At 40.4% G+C, this 23245-nt stretch overlaps 2 protein-coding genes across 2 annotated transcripts; both read left to right on the top strand.

Annotated features, from left to right (window-relative positions):
• The first annotated feature begins 4425 nt into the window (after window positions 1-4425).
• LOC121399825 (A-kinase anchor protein 10, mitochondrial-like) lies at window positions 4426-8246 on the top strand. The gene is made up of 3 exons (XM_041581636.1): window positions 4426-4585; window positions 7201-7299; window positions 7373-8246. The coding sequence occupies exons 1-3, from the start codon at window positions 4564-4566 to the stop codon at window positions 7513-7515; spliced, it is 264 nt and encodes an 87-aa protein (XP_041437570.1). The 5' UTR covers window positions 4426-4563; the 3' UTR covers window positions 7516-8246.
• A 5152-nt stretch (window positions 8247-13398) lies between these two features.
• On the top strand, window positions 13399-19224 carry LOC121399688 (serine/threonine-protein kinase N1-like). Its single transcript, XM_041581221.1, has 13 exons — window positions 13399-13735; window positions 13940-14007; window positions 14125-14203; window positions 14282-14373; window positions 14588-14764; window positions 14872-14934; window positions 15040-15116; window positions 15545-15687; window positions 15922-16029; window positions 16199-16279; window positions 16467-16589; window positions 18651-18736; window positions 19128-19224. Exons 1-13 carry the CDS (start codon window positions 13628-13630, stop codon window positions 19222-19224), a joined length of 1302 nt encoding a protein of 433 aa, XP_041437155.1. The 5' UTR covers window positions 13399-13627.
• The last annotated feature ends 4021 nt before the right edge of the window (window positions 19225-23245 follow it).

Below are 23245 nucleotides of genomic sequence, written 5' to 3'. Positions count from 1 at the left end.
AGGTCTGGACTGAGAATTAAAATAGGCCCTGGCATTTCAGGTACACAGATGCCCAATAAGCCCCCACCAGCCCACTAAATACTGATTTTCAATGGCACCTTATAGCAGCCCCTCTGGCATTTGCCAGAACCCACAGATTGCCAGTCCGGGCCTGACACTGAAGCTTGGAGGCCAAGGCAAGTGAAACAAAACAGGTTTGAAGTGTAGGCCACTGCATTTCAGCAATTTGAATATATATAAGTCGTGGGGCGACTTCAGAAAAATAACTGTTGCGTGTTTTTTCATTTTAGCCGGCGCAGGAACAGGGAAGGCGTTTGGGGAGATTGGTCGCCGCAAGAGGCGACCCCTAAAATTCTGTCAGAAGAGTTCTATGGATATCAGGGATAGAAGACTCTGAGCTGCCAGTGTAAGCAATAAAACCTGAAGTGAAAGCTAGGCTAGCTAACACTTAATTAGCCATGCTATCATAATAATTGTCAGAACATATAAATGGGCTTTTTTTAATTTCTCAAAGGTACTTTTAAAAAGGAAATCTTGGGCTAAATAGTGTAGGAAGTGGTTTTCGAAGACAAGTTTTCAGTTGGCCTTGATTTAAACTTTTCCCATATTTACTAAAAGTTAGTAAATTTGCCCGGTGCAGTATACCTTAGCAACCATTAAGTTGTTTGCTTTTAGGGATGTGGGGCCCAAAAGGACCAGGGCCCACTGCATTTTTTCCCGGTGCCCCACAAGCCAGTGTGACTCTGGGACAGTCTACCTCCTTGTGCAACATGATTTCAATAAACAGAGCTTGTGCTGAATATTTCTTTTTTCCTATTATAATCACTTTTTTTTCCAAATAAAAGAATAGTCAGAATGTATGTTCAGTATAAGTTCTAGTTTTGTTGTTGTTATTGATAAACTGCGTACACAGGTATCTGCTGCCCTTTAAAACAATACCATGATCTGTCACTGGTCTGTGATCTAGACATGCACCCAAACTAGTAGTTTTAGCCATTATTGTCAAGTGAAAAAAAAGTTGGGTTGGATATGGAAGTCTTATTATTTGCAGAAAAGTATTTTAATTCCGCATCCGCAGGGGAAGGCATCATTAAAAGCCCCTCTTATCAGTAGTGCTGTATGTTACAATGCAAAACTTTACTGAATAGCAAATAACTAGCCTAAACTCTTTCCTTAGCTTTTCCCCCATTTTTGAAAATAATAGAATTGGTTAGTGTATATTAATACTTTAGCCAGATATTGTGAAGTTTGGTATCCCAAACCGAGAAAGAACCCTAAGGTCCTGGTCACTGTTCAGCCTATAACAGCCGCCTTTCGCTTCGGGGGAGCCCTCCGTTACTCAGATGCCATCGGGTCTTAGCCTGAGAAGTCCAAGGAGAGAGTTCTGGGCAGACAAGGGAACCGTACGTGCAACAGGAATGGAGAGCAAGGAGTGTGGTCGAGAGACAGGCCGGGTCAACACCAAGCAGGCAGCGCAGTATACAATCAGGAGACGAGAGTATAGTCAAGATCACAAGCTGGGTCAATACACCAATGTCACAGTATGAAAGCAGGATCCAAGAGAATAGTCAATACACGTGCAATGGTCAGGACAGGCAGCAAACTAGACATGGTCAGGGACAGGCAGGGTCAGAACGGATCAGAACACAAGAAATCGCACCCAGGAACTAGACCACATTGGGCAACGAGTTAGGAACCGCAGGCCCTCATACACAGCACAGCGTCAAACTTGGAAGCACCAAAGTGCACGCCCCATTAAAGAACTGCACGCGAAGGAGGAAGACACAGTGGGAGTCCCCGCCGCACCACCGTTAGACCACCAAGGATTCTCACAGATATCTAAAACCTCTAACAAGAGAAAAGTTCCGGACCAAATATGCCATACATTAAATGAATGATTGTACAGGTCTCCTCTCTGCCTTGCAGACGTTCCATAGGATAAATGAATTTTAGACTCTTCTATGTTACTGGGCTGCGTTTCCTTAGGAAACAACATCGGAGTCTTGTACTTTAGTGCAACACAATTATCCATGTGTGATAGAAGTGTGACCTGTCTGATTCCAACACATGGGGATGACCAAACTGCTGTGACCCAGTTGATTAGCCTATTGGGTTCTTTCTCAGAAGGGCACTGAATTGCTGACCTGTTCTGAATTGACCAATAACTAAATAAACTCACCAAGTTGGATCCTCTTGGGACTTGATATTCTATTGGCTAAATGACACGTCAGATCAGCAGGTGGAGAGGGGAACACGTGAAACATTGTGACATGTTTTTCTGATGTTGCTGAAAGGTGTTTCACTTTATATTAACTTTTAGTATGTTATAGGATGGCTTATTCTAAGCAGCTTTTCAAGTGGCCTTCATTATTTATTTTTTTATTGTTTTTGGATTATTTGCCTTCTTCTTCTGACTCCTTCCAGCTTTCAAATGGGGGTCACTGACCCCATCTAAAAACAAATGCTCTATAAAGCAACATATTTATCATTATTGCTATTTTTTACCTTTCCATTCAGGTCCTCTACTGTTTTTATTCCCTTTTCTAACTCAATTGAATGCATGGATGCTATGGTAATTTGGAACCTAGCAACCAGATTGCTGAAACAGCAAACTGGAGAGCTGCTGAATAAAAAACTAAATAACTCAAATAACCACAAATAATAAAAAAATGAAAACCAATTGCAAATTGTCTCAAAATATCACTCTCTACATCGTACTAAAAGTTAACTCAAAGGTGAACAACCCTTTTAAGTTACCGCTATGAATTTGATTTGTGAGAGTACCCATATAACAAATCCTATTCAACATTGTAACATGTTGATTATTTGTTATGTTTATCATTCTCTGATCAGCTCAAACACTTGTATCAGTACTTTCCCCATCTAGAAGTCCGAAAAACAATGCTTTGCTGGAGGCTGCTGGACCCAGCTATGTGGCTATCAATCTCTGCAAACATGGACTCCTACTCAAGCAGCAGAACTGCCGCCCTCAACAAGCACCTGATGCACATGGAAGTTACACATTTTGGAGATCTTGGTAAGATACCACTTGGGTTGCAGGTAGGACCAGAATCAGGCTAATATTGTGTTTATAGTTATTACTAGTGAATCTTCTTTTAACAGCTGCTCAGTTCCTGAGTATACTAACTTTCTAAAAACTGAAAGATGATGTTGCACAAAAAGGTGCAAATAAGCCAAAGTTAACTAAAGTAGTAACAGAATGGTGAGAAGTCTGAATCCTGTGTAGGCTCCTGAGTATCCCATTTAGAACAGTTGTGAAGGTTACTTATGTTCAAGGTGCCATTGGCAAGAGCCAGAAGGCAAGTACATGGGTTGTTGTCAGCAGCCAAAGGTCATTTGGTAGTTGGTGAGATCCAGAGAGCGTTGGGGCCATTAGTGGAAGTCAGAGGGTGAGTACATGCCGTCATTGTTTAGCCAAAGCCTATTACATAGGGGCATTGAAAAAAGCCAGATCTGGGTTACACAAACCCTGTGAAAAGCAGACGGCAATTGAATGAGGTCTGTCGGCAGCTTGTACTGTGAGACTTTCATATGGCCTATGTGCTAAATTGTGGATCAGCTTCATTTGGCAACCCCAGCTTCACTTTTTATGACCTCACTAAATAAGTAGGTCTTACTGAACATTCCAAAGTATTATAATCCAGTACTGCTTCAGGAATGAAGGTGCCTGTACCATAGTACCCTAGCTTGGATTTGGTTGTGTTTTGTTAAGAAGAGTGAATGACTTTATTATAATTCTTTTTATAATTCTTTTTTGTTGATGCTTAGGTCGATCCTGTCTGAAATTTGAGGACCAAGAGACAAAGTCCAGCCTTTCAAAGACCCTGGAACAGGTGCTACAAGATAATGTGTCTCTCCCATATTTTATATCAGAAAAAGAGAAGAACTGACCCATATAGCTGCACCCTCCCATCCATTGCATCCAAAGACTCGTGTATAATCATTAAATACGATGTAACTGTAGTTTAGTTACATTTTATTTAATGAATATACACAAGTCTTTGGATGCAATGGATGGGAGGGTGCAGCTATATGGGTCAGTTCTTCTCTTTTTCTGATATGTATTCAATTTACTTGACCCTGCACACCATCCTTTATGATAGATGGTTGGTGCTCCCTAATGTCTGATCTCTCATATTTTATCCAGTTTATGGAACTCAGGAGAATGGAACATTTGGAGAAATTCTGGCTGGAAGTTAAAAGTTTTCACTCCACTACATGGTCTAGGATAAGAGCGTTCAGTTTAAACACCATCAAGCACAGCTCACTGGCAGAACCAGTATCACCATCTCTGAAAAGACCAGACTTGTCTCTAGTGTCCTGCAGGCCCAGGATTTCTCTAAAATGCCACATCATACATCTTGGTTGAAAGGACTGGACACTGGGACAGTGCTTCTAACCATTTGGAAACTAAACAGAAGACAGAAGGTCCTCCAAGCAGCCACATTGAACTCTGCCCCAATCAATCTGTGCCGTTAATGAGCAGTCTTCCATGCATACCACGTCTGCAAAGACACCCCCACACATACAGGATTTACAGATATGTCTCAGAAGCTTATGAAGAGTAAGTTCTCTATTTGTCTCATAAAAAGTGTTCGGTGAAGAAGTAAGTGCTTCAGGAAAGGCATGTTTGCTGACCACACTAGGTGCAACCTGGGTAGTTTAAGCCCCATGAAAGCAGGAATCTAGTTGTTATTGTTTTTCCTACTGACACCTTTTTAAAAAAATTATGTCAATTTATTGAAGCCTTTTTTACCTCTATCAGTTCCATTAAAAAGTAAACTGGTTATAGTAGATCAGTAAAGATGAAACATATATGAAACTTGCCTAATGTTGGGCTATATTTATATATATTTATATCATTGCACAATGCACAACACAGTTTTTGTGCTTGAATGTAAGTAGAGAGTAAGGCTGCCACATCTCCCTCAAAATCAGATTTATATAAAACCCACATGCTTCAAGGTAAGTCAGCAAATCACTTAGCATTGTTCTCAGACTGCCCTGGTTCTTTGTATCTGTATAAAACCAGTGAACACATGCCATATGTTTGCCAGGTTGTTACCTCATCTCATTAATGTATTTTTATAGTATTTAATATTTATATTGCACCACAAATGACTGGTTATATTTGCCTAGAGACCTGTGCCACTAAATACTGAAAGTTAATTTGATAGACTGTAATACAATCTTCTACAAGATGCAGCGGTTGGTTATCCTATATATTTGGATAAAAATGTAGGTGAAGCTAGCATGTATGGGACTTAAAGGGGTTGTTCACCTTTGAGTTATCATTTAGTATTATGTAGAGAGTGATATTCTTTTGAAATTTAAATTTTATTGATTTACTACAATACAGTATAGAATGCAAAAAAAAGTCCATCAAGGAGACATCAGCATATGTAACAACACTGAAAGTAATGAGCCAGCATAATATGACATTTAGTCTCCATGAAGAGGCTATCCCAGTAGAAGTGCTAAAGCGACTGTATCATTAAATAACAAGGGGGGGAAGAAAGGGAAAAAAGAGAAGAAGGGGACAAGAAAATGGAAAAGAAGGAAAGGGAGGCGAAAATAGCGATAATGCGTTCATCTATGTACGTACATCAAATGTGAGGCAGCATACCCTGCGCAGCCCATGGGCACTATCTCACATCACAGCAGCTGTCCCCGTGTTAAGCAGTTCCAGGTACTGGGTCCAAGGATGCCACTCCAGCTCCTCCTCATAACACCTGTCCAAAAGTCTAGCACGTATGGATTCCATCGCTCTGATCCAATTTACTTTGGTAATGAGTGCCTGTAATCCTGGGATTCGTGTCTGTTTCCAATGTGCTGCTAGTAAAGATCTTGCTGCCGTTAGAACATGTGTAACCAGCCTATGTGAACTTTTGGAATGTATGGCCTGGATCTTCATGCCTAAGAGAAACGTGTGTGGGGAGGCTGGTATAGAGAGGTGGAGGATCTCGGAGAGCAGAGTGGCTACCATCCTCCAAAATTCCTGGGCTACTGCACATGTCCACCAAGTGTGTAAGAAAGAGCCCTGCTCCCCACATCCCCTGAAACAGTGTGCATGGTCGGGATTGCCACTAAGCTTACTTATGCGCGTTGGGGTGTAATACCACCGAAATATAATCTTATATGCTCGTTCGGCAGAGACTGCGCAAATGGATGTCTGCTTGGCCGTGTCCCATATGCATGACCAGGTCTTGTCAGAAATTGGAAAGCCTAAATCGTCCTCCCATTTTGTCATGTATGGTTGATGAAAGGTCGTGGTTTCAGATGCTATAGTACAATATAGTCTGGAGATCAAGTGTTGCGGGTATGATCGGTTGTGACAGATGATTTCAAAATACGTCAGTGTATCGGTCATGTTAGACTTCAGTGCGGTGTCCACGTAATGACGGATCTGCAAATATCTGAAGAATTGCGAGTGCGGAATGTCATATTTCTCTGTGCATTGTTGAAACGAGAGCACCGTTCGGCCCACAAGAAAGGTGTTGAGGGTAAGCAGATTTGCGCTATCCAGGGGGTGAAGTCAGTCGGGGTGCAAAGAGAGTGATATTCTGAGACGATTTGCAATTGGTTTTTATTTGTGTTTCTTGACTTATTTAGCTGGCAGCTCTCCAGATTGCAATGTCAGCCAACTGGTTGCTAGGGTCCAAATTACCCTAGCAACCATGCATTGATTTGAATAAGAGACTGGAATATGAATAGGAGAGGACTGAATAGAAAGATGAGTAATAAAAAGCAGCAATAACAATTAATTTGTAGCCTTACAGACCATTTGTTTATTAGATGGGGTCAGTGACCCCCATTTGAAAGCTGGAAAGAGTCAGAAAACTTTAAACTGCAAAAAATAAATGATGAAGACCAATTGAAAATTGCTTACAACTGGCCATTTTATAACATACTAAAGATTAATTTAAAGGTGAACCACCCATTTAATCCAGATCTAACCAAACTGCCTTTACAGCCTTCTGTCCCTTCCATTTTAGTTTTACAGATTTTCGCTTTTTTAACAATTCATCAGACTAATAACAGCTGTGTGCTCTGTGCATAGTATAATAAAGTAGGCCCAGAAGAACTTCTTCTCTGTACACTAAATTGCATTGAAAGCGGGATGTTAAAATTGGCATTATTTGTTAAATTACTGCTAATATTTGTGTGTCGTCACTGCAGGTATAGAGCGAGATGCTGTTCACACTTTCACCAAATACATTTCTCCAGATGCTGCTAAACGTTTCCCGATCAGCGAGGAAATCCGAAGTGATATTGTTGGTAAGAGTCCTGTATTGTGAGCACAGAGTTCATATAAAGAAAGTCTTTGAATAACATATTTTATCTGTTGCAGCTAAGATTTGTGGGGAGGACGGCCAAGTGGATCCCAATTGCTTTGTTACAGCACAGTCCATTGTGTTCAGCTTCATGGAACAAGAGTATGTTTTCTTTAATTACCTTTTGTTTTTAATTGTGCATAACATAAAGCCAGTGTAACTCATTGCTGTGGGTTGTTTGGCTTATTTGTTAATCATTTTAATGCTCTGAAAGGGGACATATAACATAACATATAATTTAATATACAAATTCTAAGAGTCCACAGTAAATTAAGTTTTTCCTGACCTGAATGCAGAGTGAGCTCTACTTGCACATTTATGTCGGCCCATAGGCCATTTGATCGAATCACATCATGTTTTGGTGTTGAGAGTAAACCCCATACACTCCCCATTTGTGGTTGTATAACAGATTATTTTTCTTCTGATAGAATTACATTTTTTAAATGCTTATTTGGACCCCCAACCAACAACCAGATCATATCAGCAGTCCAGATTCTGTATGGCCAGTGTAAGGTGTATTACAGGATTAAAACATTTGTGCTCAGTAACAAGACATCCCCTTCATTATCAGTGTCCTGTGACAACATGCAGTTTTCTACCCACCCTATTTATATAATCAATAGGTTTGTTCCCCGGGCCAGTGCTCCTGTTAGGAAAAAACTGCAGTGGCCCAGGAAAATTTTGAATTGTGGCATCACAGCACCATCTTAGCTTTCCCAGTAATTGCTCTTTTATAGTCACACGTGCAAATCTTTTCTTTTCTAACAAGAGCATCGTCCCTGGAAAGAAACTTTCCACGTTTTCAGTGTGCAGAATCTTCTTCCCATGTTTCAGTGACTGGCAAGACATTTTAAGCCTAATTAGTTATTGGAGTATCAGGTATATCTATGAATCAGGCAACACATTCCTTTAACTATACTTGTTTGTTCAGTTTTCCATATAACGGATGTTTTCGTAATTTGGATCTCCATACCTGAAGTCTATTAGAAAATCATTAAATTAACCCAATAGGCTGGTTTTGCTTCCAGTAAGGTTTGATTATATTTTAGTCAGGATCAAGTACTGGTTTGATACTACAGAGGAAAGGGAAATCATTCTATGCGACATAGCCATTCCATAATTTGGAGCTTTCTGGATAACAGGTTTCCAGATAACAGATCCCATACCTATATCGTTATTAGTTTACACTGACATACATGTTATTACATGGTTTCTCAGATGGAAATGAATCCTACGTAGTATGCCTCTGACTTGCACGTGCATTTACTTTCATCATATTGTTTGTCGCATATTAATTGCAGTTCTGCAGCCTTGTGCTAGAAAATGCATGCAGAAGCTATGGCTGAAAATAGACAACAGAACATTGGCAGCTGCATCTGCACAAACAGACTGTTACACTGTTCTCCCTATTGCAGAAATCCAGATGAATCTGCTGAATGAAAAGTTGGTGAAGTCGTTGGCCATGCAGAGAATCCAGGAGATCTTTTCTTCTCAAGGGCAACCTGTAGTAAGTGTCGCCTCTCATCCTTTAGCACCTTCACTCAAAAACCACTTAGAAGGTAAGTTTTGGATATGGCAACTATTGGAGCACTGGAGCAGTTCTGAGTATTTAGGATCCCCACACATCTGATCATTTGTCGCCTTATTCTGGAAGGCAGCTTTGCCCCACCGAGCTCATGTTAATTGTGAAAACAAATCTGGGCAGTGACCAGCAAAAACATTTCACAAGGCAGAAGAAAATGCATTAACATTGTAACTGTTGGAAGGTGGGACATATAAAATTGCAAAAGCAAATGCATGTTTACTTGCTGAGCATATCAAAGTTTTAGGTAAGAAAAAGTTCTCCATTTCTCTTATTAGTAGGTAACGTACATTAGAACTGCGTCAACTACACATGTTCTCTTCACCAAACACCAGTAACACTGATAGCTCTACTGTTCTAATTTGTTTAAGTTCAAAACTTTGACCCTTACCCTATGCATTCTGAGTGGTATGAGAAGTGCAATGGATAAATGGAGCTTTGGTATAAAGGAGAAGGTAAGATTTAATCAGTGGGGCGGAGGGGGCAGATGTTAGATAACCCCCAGTTCTTATAATCATTTACCTGATAACATGGTGCTTCTGTTGGTAGAAAATTGCACCAGACCACGGTAATTTCAGCAAGCAGCAGGGAGTGATCCTCTTCATGCTTCTTTTGCCTCCACACCAAGGTAAAAGCTGAACTGTGAGCAGCAAGCCGGCCTTTCCACTGTACTGTGCATGCATCTCTCAGGGACCATTGAAGAACAAAGATACAAAGAAGAAGATGACTCAGGGTTACTCGCTAGTGCAGTTTTCGGCTGATAGGAGCAGCAACCTGGAATATCAGGTAAGTGATTATAATCACTGGGGGGTGTCTAACATTTAGCACTCCCCCAGTTATTTAAGCTTTCATTCTCCTTTAGGGCATGGACACACTGAGCTGTAGGCTCCACTGCTCTCAGCCTGAGAGAAATGGACCTGCTCCATGCCACTGCTCCATTGAATTAAATCTCCCTTGAATTTATTTTTTATTACAGAATTTGATTCAAATGAGTAGTTTCTGGTGGTGCATTGCTGCAGATAATTATTCAATAGACAGGGATGAATCCAGGACAGTGAATACACTCTCACCAGGGCCTTCGGATGCTAAACTGTAATTAAAGAAGTCATTGGACCTTTACACACTTTTGGCCTGTACAGCACCAGGACTTTATCATTGAGCAGAGCTATGAAAGCAACACTCCGTTACACTGCTGTAGTATTAGTACTGGGAATAAAAGGTAACGAGCGCTCCTCGTTTGTATGATTTTTTTAGGCTTTGTTTCAATTGCAGAAATTGTTTTATGTAATATTATGAAATCCTAGCACTGATGGGAGGACTGATTGTAAAGATAATGTAATCCAGCTGCAGTTGTTACACCAGTGTATGTATTGTTTGGTTATATACAAAAGGAGGCAGGGAATAGCGGTTTTTGGTACTATGGACCTCTTCCATGATCACCCATTTCTTTAAATGTGTTAAATTGAGAATCTATAAGTATATTAAAAGTGTTGTCTATCCTTTTCATTGGCTCTTGTCCTTACTTGTTGCAGACACCCTGGGCTGCCATAATGGGGGAAAAGTAGGACTCTGATCATTATTTCCTGTAGGGAGGCCTGGGATTGGCTGGGCAACAGGGAGGGTCCTGGGAATGGCTTTAAAAATACAACTAAAAGCCCCCAGTCTCCACCCTCCACTGGAGGAAGCAGGGAGGGGGACATTTGACGGTGATGAATAGGGGTTTTTAGCTTTAAGGGGGTTAGTTCTCCTTTAAGGTCACACCTTTTACACTTTTATTAAAACAGCCTTGATATAATGTCTCATATTTTTGCACTGGAATATTGGGGGGTGGGTTATACACATCTACCTTTTACAGCTAAATCTGCCTCATAGTTAGAGTTGGAGCATAAGAGTCCCCTCTCATATTAAACTTACCCCAATAATAAGAGTTTCATTGAATAAACAGCAGGACTTTATTTCCACTTCATAGAGTAAAGACAGGTGTAATGACAGCCCTACACATAGAGTTTATTTACACTGACAGCATTATCTTCCTAAGCCTGACTTGTCACTTTCAGATATCTGGATCTGTACATGTCCTTGCACAGTACAGGTATGGGATCCCTTATCCAGAAAGCACCGAATTACAGGAAGGTCATCTCCCATAGAGTCTATTTGAACAGTACCTTGTACTTAAAGTAACTGTATAAATATTGGGTTTGGGAGTGGCAAAGCAATACTATTGGATTTATTTATTGATTTATAGTAGACTTAAGTTATTGAGATCCAAATTACAGAAAGATCCCTTCCACTAAAAACCCCAGGTCCCGAGCATTCCACATAATAGGTTGGACAACAGGTGGAACCCAAATGTAAAGCAATAAATCTTACACTAATGTCAAAATCTAATATTTGGCCAGTGTTACTATTACACTATATCAATGGTTTACCTTTGGAATCTCCTACCTATAAATACAGGAACATGTGATATATCTGGAATTCAGTGTGATGCCAATAATTATGATTCCTATAGGGATGTATCAGTATCACTATAAAAGCCTTCCTGGCACAAACGTAACTTTTTATAACTAAACCTTTGCCTGACTGCTGCAGCTCTGACACCTGGTTTGGAGGTAACTCTGAGATGAACAGTGTCTTCAACCAATCAGGGGCCTTGTCCCGCCCCTTTCTGCTCCAGCTTAGGGTGATTGGCCGACATCTGTCAGATGTTTAGCATCATTGCTAGAGGTCGCAGCCTGTTACCTGCTCTCTCTGTAAGTACATTTATTTTCCAACTAAATATTACAACCTTTTTATGTTTATCATTAATAAATAGGGAGGAAATGCATATCTTATAGCATTATTTATTTAGCAGCAGAAACAGAACACATTTCTGCAGGTTGTCTGTGTCACTGATGAGCCAGGTTAGCAGTTAATGGCAGTTGGACAGCAGCTCAATGGATGGAAATAGTAAAACATATCAACACAAATGTGCAGGGATTCATCAGTATCACTTTTATATGATTTGTCTGTGCCCCTGTCACTGTGAAATGGTAGTTGCCAGAATTTGTAGTCATTTAGGGAGGTCCAGCCAACAACCAAGTCAGTTGGGGGGATTCTGTGAGTTTTAGTTCAGTAACAGCTGCAGGGCCATAGATGCTGCTGATACTGTGGACTTTCTCATTCACCTGCACTAAGTCAACCAATTCCCTTTCTGGTCCCCAAGCTTAATAGACATTGGACTGGTCTGTCAAAGTATAAGAGGAGTTCCCTGTGGGCTCCAGCCATGAACAACTCCCATCAGTTGTTTCTTATTTCCCCATATAATTCATAGCATTTAGCAGTATCTGTAGCTAATGTTTGTGAATTTGAGCCCTCCTAGGATGTCCAACCAACACTGGCTAAACACACAGTAGCTTGTGATAGATTTAGCATTTAGAGAAATTCAAAGGGACTCTCTGGTCCTGTCATATCCATGTTCTGTAGCTTTTATGTTGCCTTCACATTAGCTGTGAAATTTACCAATATCTTTTATTTTACAGGAGAAACGGTCATGGGTTGCACTGCGTGCAAAGGCAAAGTAAGTCTCTGCTCATGTTTCCTTTTGTCTACAGGGTCTACAGTAAAGATGGTGGCAATGGAGGGTGTGGGAGATGAGGGCAAAGCTAATGGTTGGCCAGGACTAAATCAAACCCCTTCAAACATGGGGCTCTACTTACATATCAGAGGCAGATAATTACACACACATTGTACTGATACCACATATCAACACAATTAGTTGTTCCTCTCTTTTTCAGTTATCACTCACAAAATACATTTTCTCATAACTTGGATTTTGCTGTATAACAGTAAAATATTAATCACAATCAATATATGAAAAACAAATATCTTAATAGGTGGTGGGGGGTTATTAATTGCTATAACTTTGTTCATTTCTACAGAGATCGATTGATACAATTCATGAAAATGAATATAATTTTGTGGAGATAGTGGAGCTCACCGATATTTGTGACTCACCGGTGGAGTATATTGTCACCCTAGAGCTGCCTGACCACCCGGCACAGCCACCTTCATTTGGTAAGTGTGATCATTACTAATAAGCACTTATTATTTTGTCCTTCTCATAACTTATATTATTTGCCCAACTATGTAACCATTAGTATTATGACATCTATTGTGTTTTTATTGTTGTAGAATCTCCACTGTCTGCTGGAAATGAAGAGGACCCTGGCTCTTCCCATAACACCGGAGCAGCCATTCCTCTTGCTGAGCCTGAGAGCTCTGATCCAGCAGAGACTGAAACCAGGGATACTGCCAGCCCCACCAATCTCAATTGGCTTTCTTTTGTAAGTACATTGTAAGGGTATATATATATAGATATACACATACTTATTTTCTAACTGTATACTTAATGTTCTTTTCTTCATTTTTCATCATGCTTATGCTAATTTCTTAATATGTCTTTTAGGATGCCACGGTGGAGGTCCCTGGAATGATTAATTCTTCAGAGGCCCTGGTGAGCATTTGCGTTAAAGCAAATGCATATGAACCACCAGTGATGCCAATTTTTTCAGGTAAGTAGGAACATCTTACCGTTTATGAAGTATAGTTCAAATACTGTTCTTACGATAATAATTAACTGTGTATCATCATATTAAGACTATTCTGTTTCATTATTGCAGATTTAGAAGCTCCTAGAATTCATGCTGGCATGTCCAATAACAGCGGATACATAGACCCAATTCAGGAGCAAGGATCTGAGCCAGAGGAGGCCACAAAGGATGATGGGAATTCCACCTCTTCCAGTCATCCTTTAGTAGTAAGTAGATACTACAGATGTGATTATTCAACAGACATTGAAGCTTGTCAGCCTGCTTAAGTTATAAAAAGCTAATGAATATAATTTAGCAAGAACTTACTTTGCTTCAAGGTTCACATTCGCCAATTATTTATTATAAATAATGCAAATATCAAATTGTAATGTTCTTTCTGCATACCACTCATTGTTCTTATTTGCTTTCAGCTTGACATCCCTCAGTTTGGCTCAGATCCATGTGATGAAACACAGGGCATAGAAGGACCATCTAACAGGTATCTGATTTGGAACATATTCTCTTGTATTGACTCAGAATTATAGTTCCTAAGATTCATCTTGTCTGTAAACATGAACAAAACACATTTAAGTTTTTTCTTTCTATTATTTTTCAGCCTTGTTGAGCCCAGATCCCCCACCTCACTTGAAAATTTCAACCTGGGACAAGTGTTGGGAGAAGGTGGATTTGGAAGGGTGAGTGACACATTCCATAATTAGGTTTTAGTTACTACTAATGTATCCAGAGTAATTCAACTTTCCTTCCTCCTCCAGGTGTTCCTGGCCCAGAACAAAAACACCAAACAACTATGTGCCATCAAGGCCTTGGAGAAGGCACAGATTTTGGAAAAGGGCAACTTGAACAGGTGAGTAAAAGGGGAGTTGTTTTGCCCATTTCTGTGAGGTCTTCATACAGTATGTAGGACAATTTTCTCTTTTTACATTTTGAATTTGTCTCACATTCTTTTGAATGATTTGCATTTGGTTATTATCTGCTGTATTGTGCTGTGTCTGACCATAAGGATAAGTGTAATGTTCCCTTGTATGGGTCTCACATGGTGATAATGATTTACCCCACAGTGTCTTCAAAGAGAAGGAGATTCTTCAGAGGATAAGTCATGCCGCACACCCGTTCCTGATAACACTGCACGGAACATTCCAAACGGATTCTCACCTCTTCTACGCGATGGAACATCTACCTGGAGGTGACATGTGTGATTTCCTAAATCATGTAGAACTGCAAGAACCTGATGTGATGTGAGTAAAATGGGAATGGGGGGGGGTGATTCTCAAGGGTGTTCTTTCAGGGTTGGATCACAGCAGAATATATCACTACAACCGGATTTTATTTTTTCTCTATTTAGGTTTTACACCGCATGTGTAGTGCTTGGCCTGGAGGCATTACACCAGATCGGCATTGTACATAGGTAAGTATTAATATTAGTAAAACTGTCTTTAGTTACAGAAGATGCTGCTAACACTACTAATATATAAATATACACTTCTTAACTATTTATTTGTTTTAATTGCAGAGATCTAAAGCTTGAGAATTTGCTGCTGGACCAGGAGGGATATCTGAAAATCGTTGATTTCGGCCTCAGCAAAGACAGTAAGTGTTGTTTCTAATTCTGGAGTATACAGGCTTTCCTGATTGTCTTACGTTTTCTACCTCGGCGTATAGCATTTTTATTTGTCCTTATTCTCCAGTTGGAGACTTTCTGGGATTATTGTTCAGGCTGGGATATATGGAAACTGGCTGCCATGGGTAAAGGTGTGTGGGACCCAGTCTCTGCGTATGCACACTGACCAAGGTAAACCGAAAATCTCTCTGTAGGCCTTTCTAGTACAGTCTAATCATATTGTTATCAGGATCATACAATACTATTATAGTATAATATAACAGTGTTTGTTTTTAAAATATAATGTTACCTGAATCTGATGTGAGTGGTTGTGTAGTTTGGAAGCAGCAGTTGAGGAAAGTCTCATATACTCGGGCTCCAGGTCTGCAGTTTTCTTACAGTGTTTCTCGTGTTTCAGGATTTGGATACAGCGACCGTACGAACACCATGTGCGGCACAAGAACCTACATGGCCCCAGAGATCTACATGAAAATAGGATACGGCATGGCCGCTGACTGGTGGGCCTTGGGAGTCACTGTATACATTATGCTCATGTATGAGGTAAAGACACTTTCTGTATTATCAACCTACATTTTGGTATTATTGCCATTGTCCTAAGATAATGTGACTAAATATAGTCACATTAGCATCTCAGATCTCAGATTAGCATCTGGCTTCCCTTTATCATATATATAAGAAATACTGTATAGCCATTGCTGCTGAACTGAGTGATGGTATCTGTATGACTAAAAAAATTGTTTTACCTGAAATAATAATAATGATTTTCTTTTTCAGTTACCATTCAACGACGAAGATCCAATTGAGCTAATGAAGAGCATCCGTTATGATGAAATCGAGTTGCCAGAAGACCTATCAGAGGATGTCTCTAATTTTATATATCAAGTAAGTTGGCCCTAGAACATCAGTATCACGTGCTTTTAGTGACTTTTTATACTAAGGTCATACACATAATAATATAGTTATTATTTTCACAACATGACATAAGTGTATTACACAAGCAGCGAGTACTTTAGTAAGGGGGGTGTTAACTTAATCTCTGTTTTTTTTGCAGCTCTTAGAAAAAGATCCAGAATATCGGCTTGGATCTGGCGAGGCTGGTGCCGAAATGATCAAAGAGCACCCCTTCTTCAGAGTAAGTTTCTATTCTCGTAATTGTGATTTACAGGCAGATATGCACAAATGAATATTGATAAATCCTTACTGTTTTATTTAAATTCATTTTTATTCTTTTGTAAATTTGTAACGCATTATAGTTTCTTGTTCCAGCCATTCTAGTTTTTGGAATGTTTAGTCATTGTAAACTTTCACTTGTTTTTCAGGATATGGACTGGGAACAACTTTTACACCGAAAAATAAGGCCTCCATTTGTGCTTAACCACCAAGGCCATCTGGAGAGCTTGAACGACCCTGAATGCCAAGCTCCAGCACTGACACCACTTGCTGTAAGGATTCCATCAGAGCTGCAAGAGGCATTCAGAGGATTCGATTATACACCTGAATAAACATCAAAACAACAAATAATGGTCGGTATGGACGGGGTAGGTGGAGGGCCAGTCCATATTCTCTTAAGAAGTGCCAGCCGTATAAACCAAGCTCCAGCACTGACACCACTTGCTGGAAGGATTCCATCAGAGCTGCAAGAGCCATTCAGAGATTTGACACCTGAATAAACATCAAATAAGGCGTTGAACTCCACGGCGCAATGTCTTCTGATCCGACACACTGAGAGGAAATGCAAGCGACCAGTCTGAGACTCCGAATACAATGTAAGTTATAGAAAATCACTTCTACAAACTACATACAACACAACTGTCGGATGACAATGCAGCGTTCACATCCAACAGTTGTGTCGTTTCGGATGCATGTAGTTTGTAGGTGCGATGTTTCTATAACTTACATTATATTAGGTGCCTCCGATTGGTCGCCTGCGTTTTCTTTCTGCGCGGCTGATTGGAAGAAATTGCGCCGTGGAGTTAAAGGAGAAGGAAACCCCCTGGGCCCAAAACCCCTCCCCTGTGTTGCCCCCCCTCCCTCCTCCCCCTGGCCTACCTGTCCCCCTGGGCAAATGCCCCTAACTTGTTACTTACCCTTCTGCGCAGGTCCAGTCTACGGAGTTCACCGACGCCATCTTCTTCCAAGCGATCTTCTTCCTGCTTTGACCGGCACATGTGCAGTAGGAGCATTTCGCCAGCACGGATCTACTGCGCATGCGCCAAAAGTCACGAAGTTTTCCGATTTCACTTCGTGACTTTTGGCGCATCCGCAGTAGATTCGTACCGGCGAAATGCTCCTACTATGCATGTGCCGGTCAAAGCAGGAAGAAGATCGCTTGGAAGAAGATGGCGTTGGTGAACTCCGTAGACTGGACCTGCACAGAAGGGTAAGTAACAAGTTAGGGGCATTTGCTCAGCGGGACAGGTAGGCCAGGGGGGAGGAGGGAGGGGAAGCAACACATGGGAGTGGGGGAGGGTTTTTGCGCCCAGGGGGTTTCATTCTCCTTTAAGGCCTAATGGTCGGTATGGATGGGGTAGGTGGAGGGCCAGTCCATATCCATATGGACAAAAGACCAAGTCATATAAAGTGAACATCAGGTGTCCCATCTCTGACAGAAAAGGCTCATGTTGGAATATTCTCCTTACACAATTATTCCAAAAACATCATCTTTATAACAAAGACACTGGATGCAATTCTCAATAAATCAGCAAAGCCTCAGTTTAAGCCAAACAACCAAGGCCATATGGAGAGCTACAAGAACCTTAAGGATCCCATCAGAGCTGCATGAGGCATTCAGAGGATTTGATTATACACCCGAATTACCAGAATTACCGAATTATCAGAATCGGATAAGTATCCTTTTTATATGATTTATATCCTTATAAGAAGTAATGTCAGGTGTCCCATCTCAACACGTTTCTGACTGAGAAGGCTACTGTAGGATTATCTTTCTCACATCTTCACATCTGGTTCAGTTAAGGGTTTTCCTGAGTCAGGTGCTCCTGGGAATTTTCCAGATACAGCTTTTGTTTATAAAATGTCCGTCTCTTCCATTTCTTTTTCCTTTTATCTCAGAGTGTTGTCCATAAATGTTACATTAATTACATTAGCTACTCCTAGACTTGAGATGTCTGTGACAGGCACATATTCTGAGGGGATTGCCTTATCCATTATATATCCACACTGGTGTTAGACCTACCCAGGTTACTTTTATATAACCCACATATTTTTTGGAGCACCGGTCTGGCTGTAAGTCTGCCTTTAGTAAATGCCCTTTACACATTGCTGAAGTTCACGTTATAAGCCTTTCTCTGGATTCTTGTGTAGTAAGACCTGTAGCACATGTGTAGCCGAGGGCCAGGCCCAACCTCAAAGAGAACACCTAGATTGCCTGGGGTAGTGAAAAACAGGCAAGTAAGATCTGGCACCAAAGTAACAAAAACAAACAGTCTAATTTCACAGCAACATTCTGCACTACCTTGTATTGCTTTTATTTGCTTCCTGGCTAGGTTGCAGTTGCCCACGTTAGGAGATCTAAAGAAGAAGACATTGAAGATGGTTTATATCTATATCCAGCCCAAAAGAAAAGTGAAAAGTAAGTTTAATCCATCAACTGCCAGGTGCAATGTTTCACTGATAATGGCTGACAAGGGTATCCCTTTAACTGAGAGTACAGAACACAGAATATAAAATGGTGTTAAATATATACAGTATGTGTTTATATTATTAACACATAGTTAACACAGGGATTTGTAATGTATTTGTGGTGCTAAATATGGGCCTTTCCTAGGATGGGCAAGCAAACCTTTGCACACCATTTTCACCCCCCCCGTGACATTAACTGGTTAATTTGCTGTATTGAATTTAAAGTGTAGCATAAAATCACCTACAAAGTGGAGTAACTCATCATGCTTATTATTAATTTATTATCAGCTCAAGTTTAGTTGCCCTGTAGATGTAATTCCTTCTTTGATTCTGTTTTTCAGATATGAGACCGAGCGGCGACAGCCAATGGAGATCTTATTTAGTGATGACTATCATGGATTATGTTCCATACCTAATTTGCTTGTCATGTTCATTTAATAAAATAAAAAATATTGTTTCTTAAGAATATGATTTGTGCATTTATTAAGGATTGTTGGTAGATACATTAGCATCAGTTATTGGCCAATGGGAGCTCACAATTTTTTAAAAAAAGTTCTCAGGATCCCTGTAGTTCCCTCCCGTTTGACTGGTTGTCTTACATGTGGGGAAAATCTCAAACAGAATGGACCAGTGTTCCAAGGAGCTCAGAAGTAGACAGCAAGAAAGAGAGAGAAATTGAATAATATCGTGTAGTAAATGTTGGGTCTTCTAATCCACCCGTTTGTGATGGCACACTATTTGGGGATGGTTAGACGTGTCTTTCTCCACACCCAACAAAGTTTGGAATTTTCTTTTTGCTGAGGTTCACCACTTTGCAGCATGTTGTTTCCTGGGCACACTCAAATGACACTACAAACCTCTAAAAATACATGTTAATAAATAATAGCTTTAGCCTGGGTTGATCATAATTGATATATTATTTCTAAAGTGCAGCTCCCAATAACTGGGACACACAGAGATATTGTTATATTTGCACACAGTGACACAAGGGAAAGAGGTTTAGATAATACACTGCAGTTTAGAGGCCAAGGCAAGTGAAAGAAAAGAGGTTTGAGGTGTAGGCCACTGGATTTTCAGCAATGTGAATATATATTTTGCCAACATTTTTTTATATAGGACATAGAGAAACTGTGCGAGGTTCACTAGTTGCTCAGGAAATGGTGAGCCCTGGTTTCCAATGTTAGCCTACGGCCGGTGCTGGATATTAAATATGCCAGAAATGTACTGTGATTCTTGGCGGCGCAGCTTCTTCTCATAGACGTCTCCTTGTCTTGCCAAACCCACATCTAGTATAGCTAGAGCCTAATTAGAGATGTTGGCAACAGATATGGCAATAAAGGTTGATGTAGTTGCCTATATGGTCTTTAAGCCTTAGAAATTTTACATTTCATATTCAACTGCCAATGGAAAATAACTGGTCATTAGGGTGGGCTTTTACCATTGCACTGCCAACGAGCCTACTACCCATACACACCTCCTGAATTTAATGCTGAACTCTACAATCTCTCCCATACAATGAGCACTCTTGCTCATTTGGAACCATCATCATCAGTGTTGTAACTATCAGTCCTTAGTTCTGACTATCAATTATTACTATTAAGAATCAGAAGACTGGAAGGGTGGGAATGGAAAGAAAAAGTGATTCAATTAGCAAACTGTGAGGAGTAACATTATGACTGGGGTTAATACAATGAGAATGGGAAGAGGGGAAATAGAAAGAAAGATACAAGAGGGAGAGTAAGAGGGATATGGAAAACCGAATAAGGAAATAGTATGGTTGTCAGTACAAAGAGAGTAGGAAGGTACAGATGTTTAAGATACATTTTATCTGTTTCCACAAGGTACCCTAAATGCAGTTATGACATGTTAAAAAATATACCCATAACATTCTCCGGTGACTTGCAACATCATCAACATAGATATAAAGTATATAATATAAAGATATAAAAAGATATTAAAAAAAATATGACGTGTGTATTTTTTTCTACAGCGATGCATAAAAAGTCAAACACTTTGCAATCAGGGCCATTAAATATACATGGAAAGATTTAACCTGCCAATTCAGGCCCTTCAGACCTATCTCTGCCCATGTATGGGGACCACCCGGACAATATCTGTCTGTATATCAGCTCGTTGGTGCAGTCCTTGATGTGACCACTAGGTTAGCACTAATTGTGAATTGAATGATGAGCTGTCTCCTAGAGCTTACAATTTAAGGTGCAGTATCTAGTATAATTAAAAGACAATTGGACTTTTAGCTTTTTCTTGAAAGCCTTGGGTAGAGAAGACAGATGGTTTGAAAGAGGACATTTATGCCAAACTGAAAAAACCATCCTTGAAAAGCGGAGGGGGCCTGTGACACCGCTTGTCATGAACCTACAACTCTGCTTTGACATCCTTACCCCGGCGGCTTCACAAAAATTCACACTTCCAGTTATGTACATTGAAGGATTAATACCTGTAGTGTAAGGCTTGTGGTGTGGGCCATAGAGCTGTTTGTTCATTAAGTGCTCAGTTTCTGTATACACTTATGTCCATTGCTATATCCATTGTAATGGCTTTGGCTAAATTAGAAGTTTTCTTGCTTCATTTAAACAGAACAAGGAGATATACATTCTATTCTGAGAAGTATCAACGTTACTGGAGATTGCCTAGACTGTGCAGTAAGCTCCTTCATAGAATTTCAGGTGGAGTCTGTTCCTCTGAGCCTATCAGAAATGAACGTTTGATATTCATTGGACTTGGCCTGCTCCAGCTGCCTGGCGATACGATCCATTTATGGAATTGCAGCAACTGTTATTCATTATCCGGGAGTTAAAATATGTTCATTTACTACTTTGGAAGGGTCAGTGTACCGTCCAAGGTCAGATTAACTCTGAGAATTAGCTTTGTGACTACAATTTGTCTTAGAATTTTTACACCCCTGTTACTGTTGTCTTACTGTTGGATGCTAGCCAGCCATCCAATTGTTATTTATCTATAAAATAGTCATTACTGAAAGGCTAACGTCACATGTGAGCAGAGGAAATTGATACAGCCCAGGAACATGCATTTGTGCCCCACAGTAGGCAGTGCAGATCCTGCGTACAAGTGATTTTGATGAGTTTACAGATTTTGCCCAAATTGTGGTATTGACACCTCGCTGACACTTTCACAGGCTGAAACTGTGGATTGGCAATCATTTTCTCTTTGTATACTATAAATGTGGTACATGTATAGCATCTATTATACAGAATACTTGTGGTCTGGTGTTTTCTTTCTGTAATTCTGATCTCCATACCTTAGGTCTGCTAAAAATATTTTAAATCTTAAATAAACCCAATAGGATTGTTTTGCCACCAATATGGATTCATGCAGCACAGTTAGGACCAAATACTGTACAAGTAACTGTTATATTATTACAGAGAAAAAGGAAATATTAATCTATAGTAGTCAGGCCACATCTTTACAGAATACAGCTTAGGGGATAAAAACCATGTCTCACTACTGATGGACCCTCAAAGGCTGACTGGCCAGCGGCTATGCCTCTCCCAAATCATATTGTGAAAACTGAACCTACAACAGGGTCTTTGATGGGCACTCAGTGGTGCCAGTACCAGCCAATACCCATCCAAGCTCATAAACTAGTCCTGAACCCTCTAGCACTTTGTCAAGGGAAAATGCTCAGACTCCACTTGGGACTTCTGTGACCCAACATGATTCAAGGCCTGTCAGTTCCCCTTTATCTGGTACAAGGGCAATTACACCACCACAAGTGCAGTGCAGTGTAGTGCAGAGCTTGTGCTGAATATAACATTTTGCCTATTGTACTAACTTTTTTCAAATAAAAAAATAGTCAGAATTGTTGACACAGGTCTATAACACAATCTGTGCTGTTTAGTGATGTGCTAAAGGTGACCATACACTATAAGATCCACTCGTTTGGCAAGGCAAAGCCAAACGAGTGGATCTTAACCCAATATGCCCACTAACGGCGGGGCGATATCGGGGGAATTCAAATGTTTGGATTACTACGAATGGGCGTTGAAGGGTCGCAGGACTGCATCAACTAGCTGAAGGGGTCCTGGATCGTTGAATAAAATCAAACATGACCGATCGATATCTGGCCGATTTTTGGCCTGATATCGATCGGGAGAACCCTTCGGGAACCCCCATACATGGGCAGATAAGATGCCGAATCCGTCTAAAGGACCGATATCGGCAGCTTTAATCTGCCCGTGTATGGCCACCTTAACTTGCACATTAAAATAAGCCATCAATTAAGTGAATGATTATACAGGTCTCCTCTCTGCCTTGCAGACGTTCCATAGGATAAATTAATTTTAGACTCTTCTATGTTCCTGGGCTGCGTTTCGTTAGGAAGCAACATCAGAGTCGTGTACTTTAGTGCAACACAATTATCCATGTGTGATAGAAGTGTGACCTGTCTGATTGTGTTTCCAACACATGGGGGTGACTA

The sequence above is a fragment of the Xenopus laevis genome, chromosome 2L (assembly GCF_017654675.1).
Source record: "Xenopus laevis strain J_2021 chromosome 2L, Xenopus_laevis_v10.1, whole genome shotgun sequence".
Lineage (NCBI taxonomy): Eukaryota > Metazoa > Chordata > Amphibia > Anura > Pipidae > Xenopus > Xenopus laevis.
Note: the sequence above shows the minus strand (reverse complement) of the source record. Positions and strands in the feature narration are given on the sequence as shown.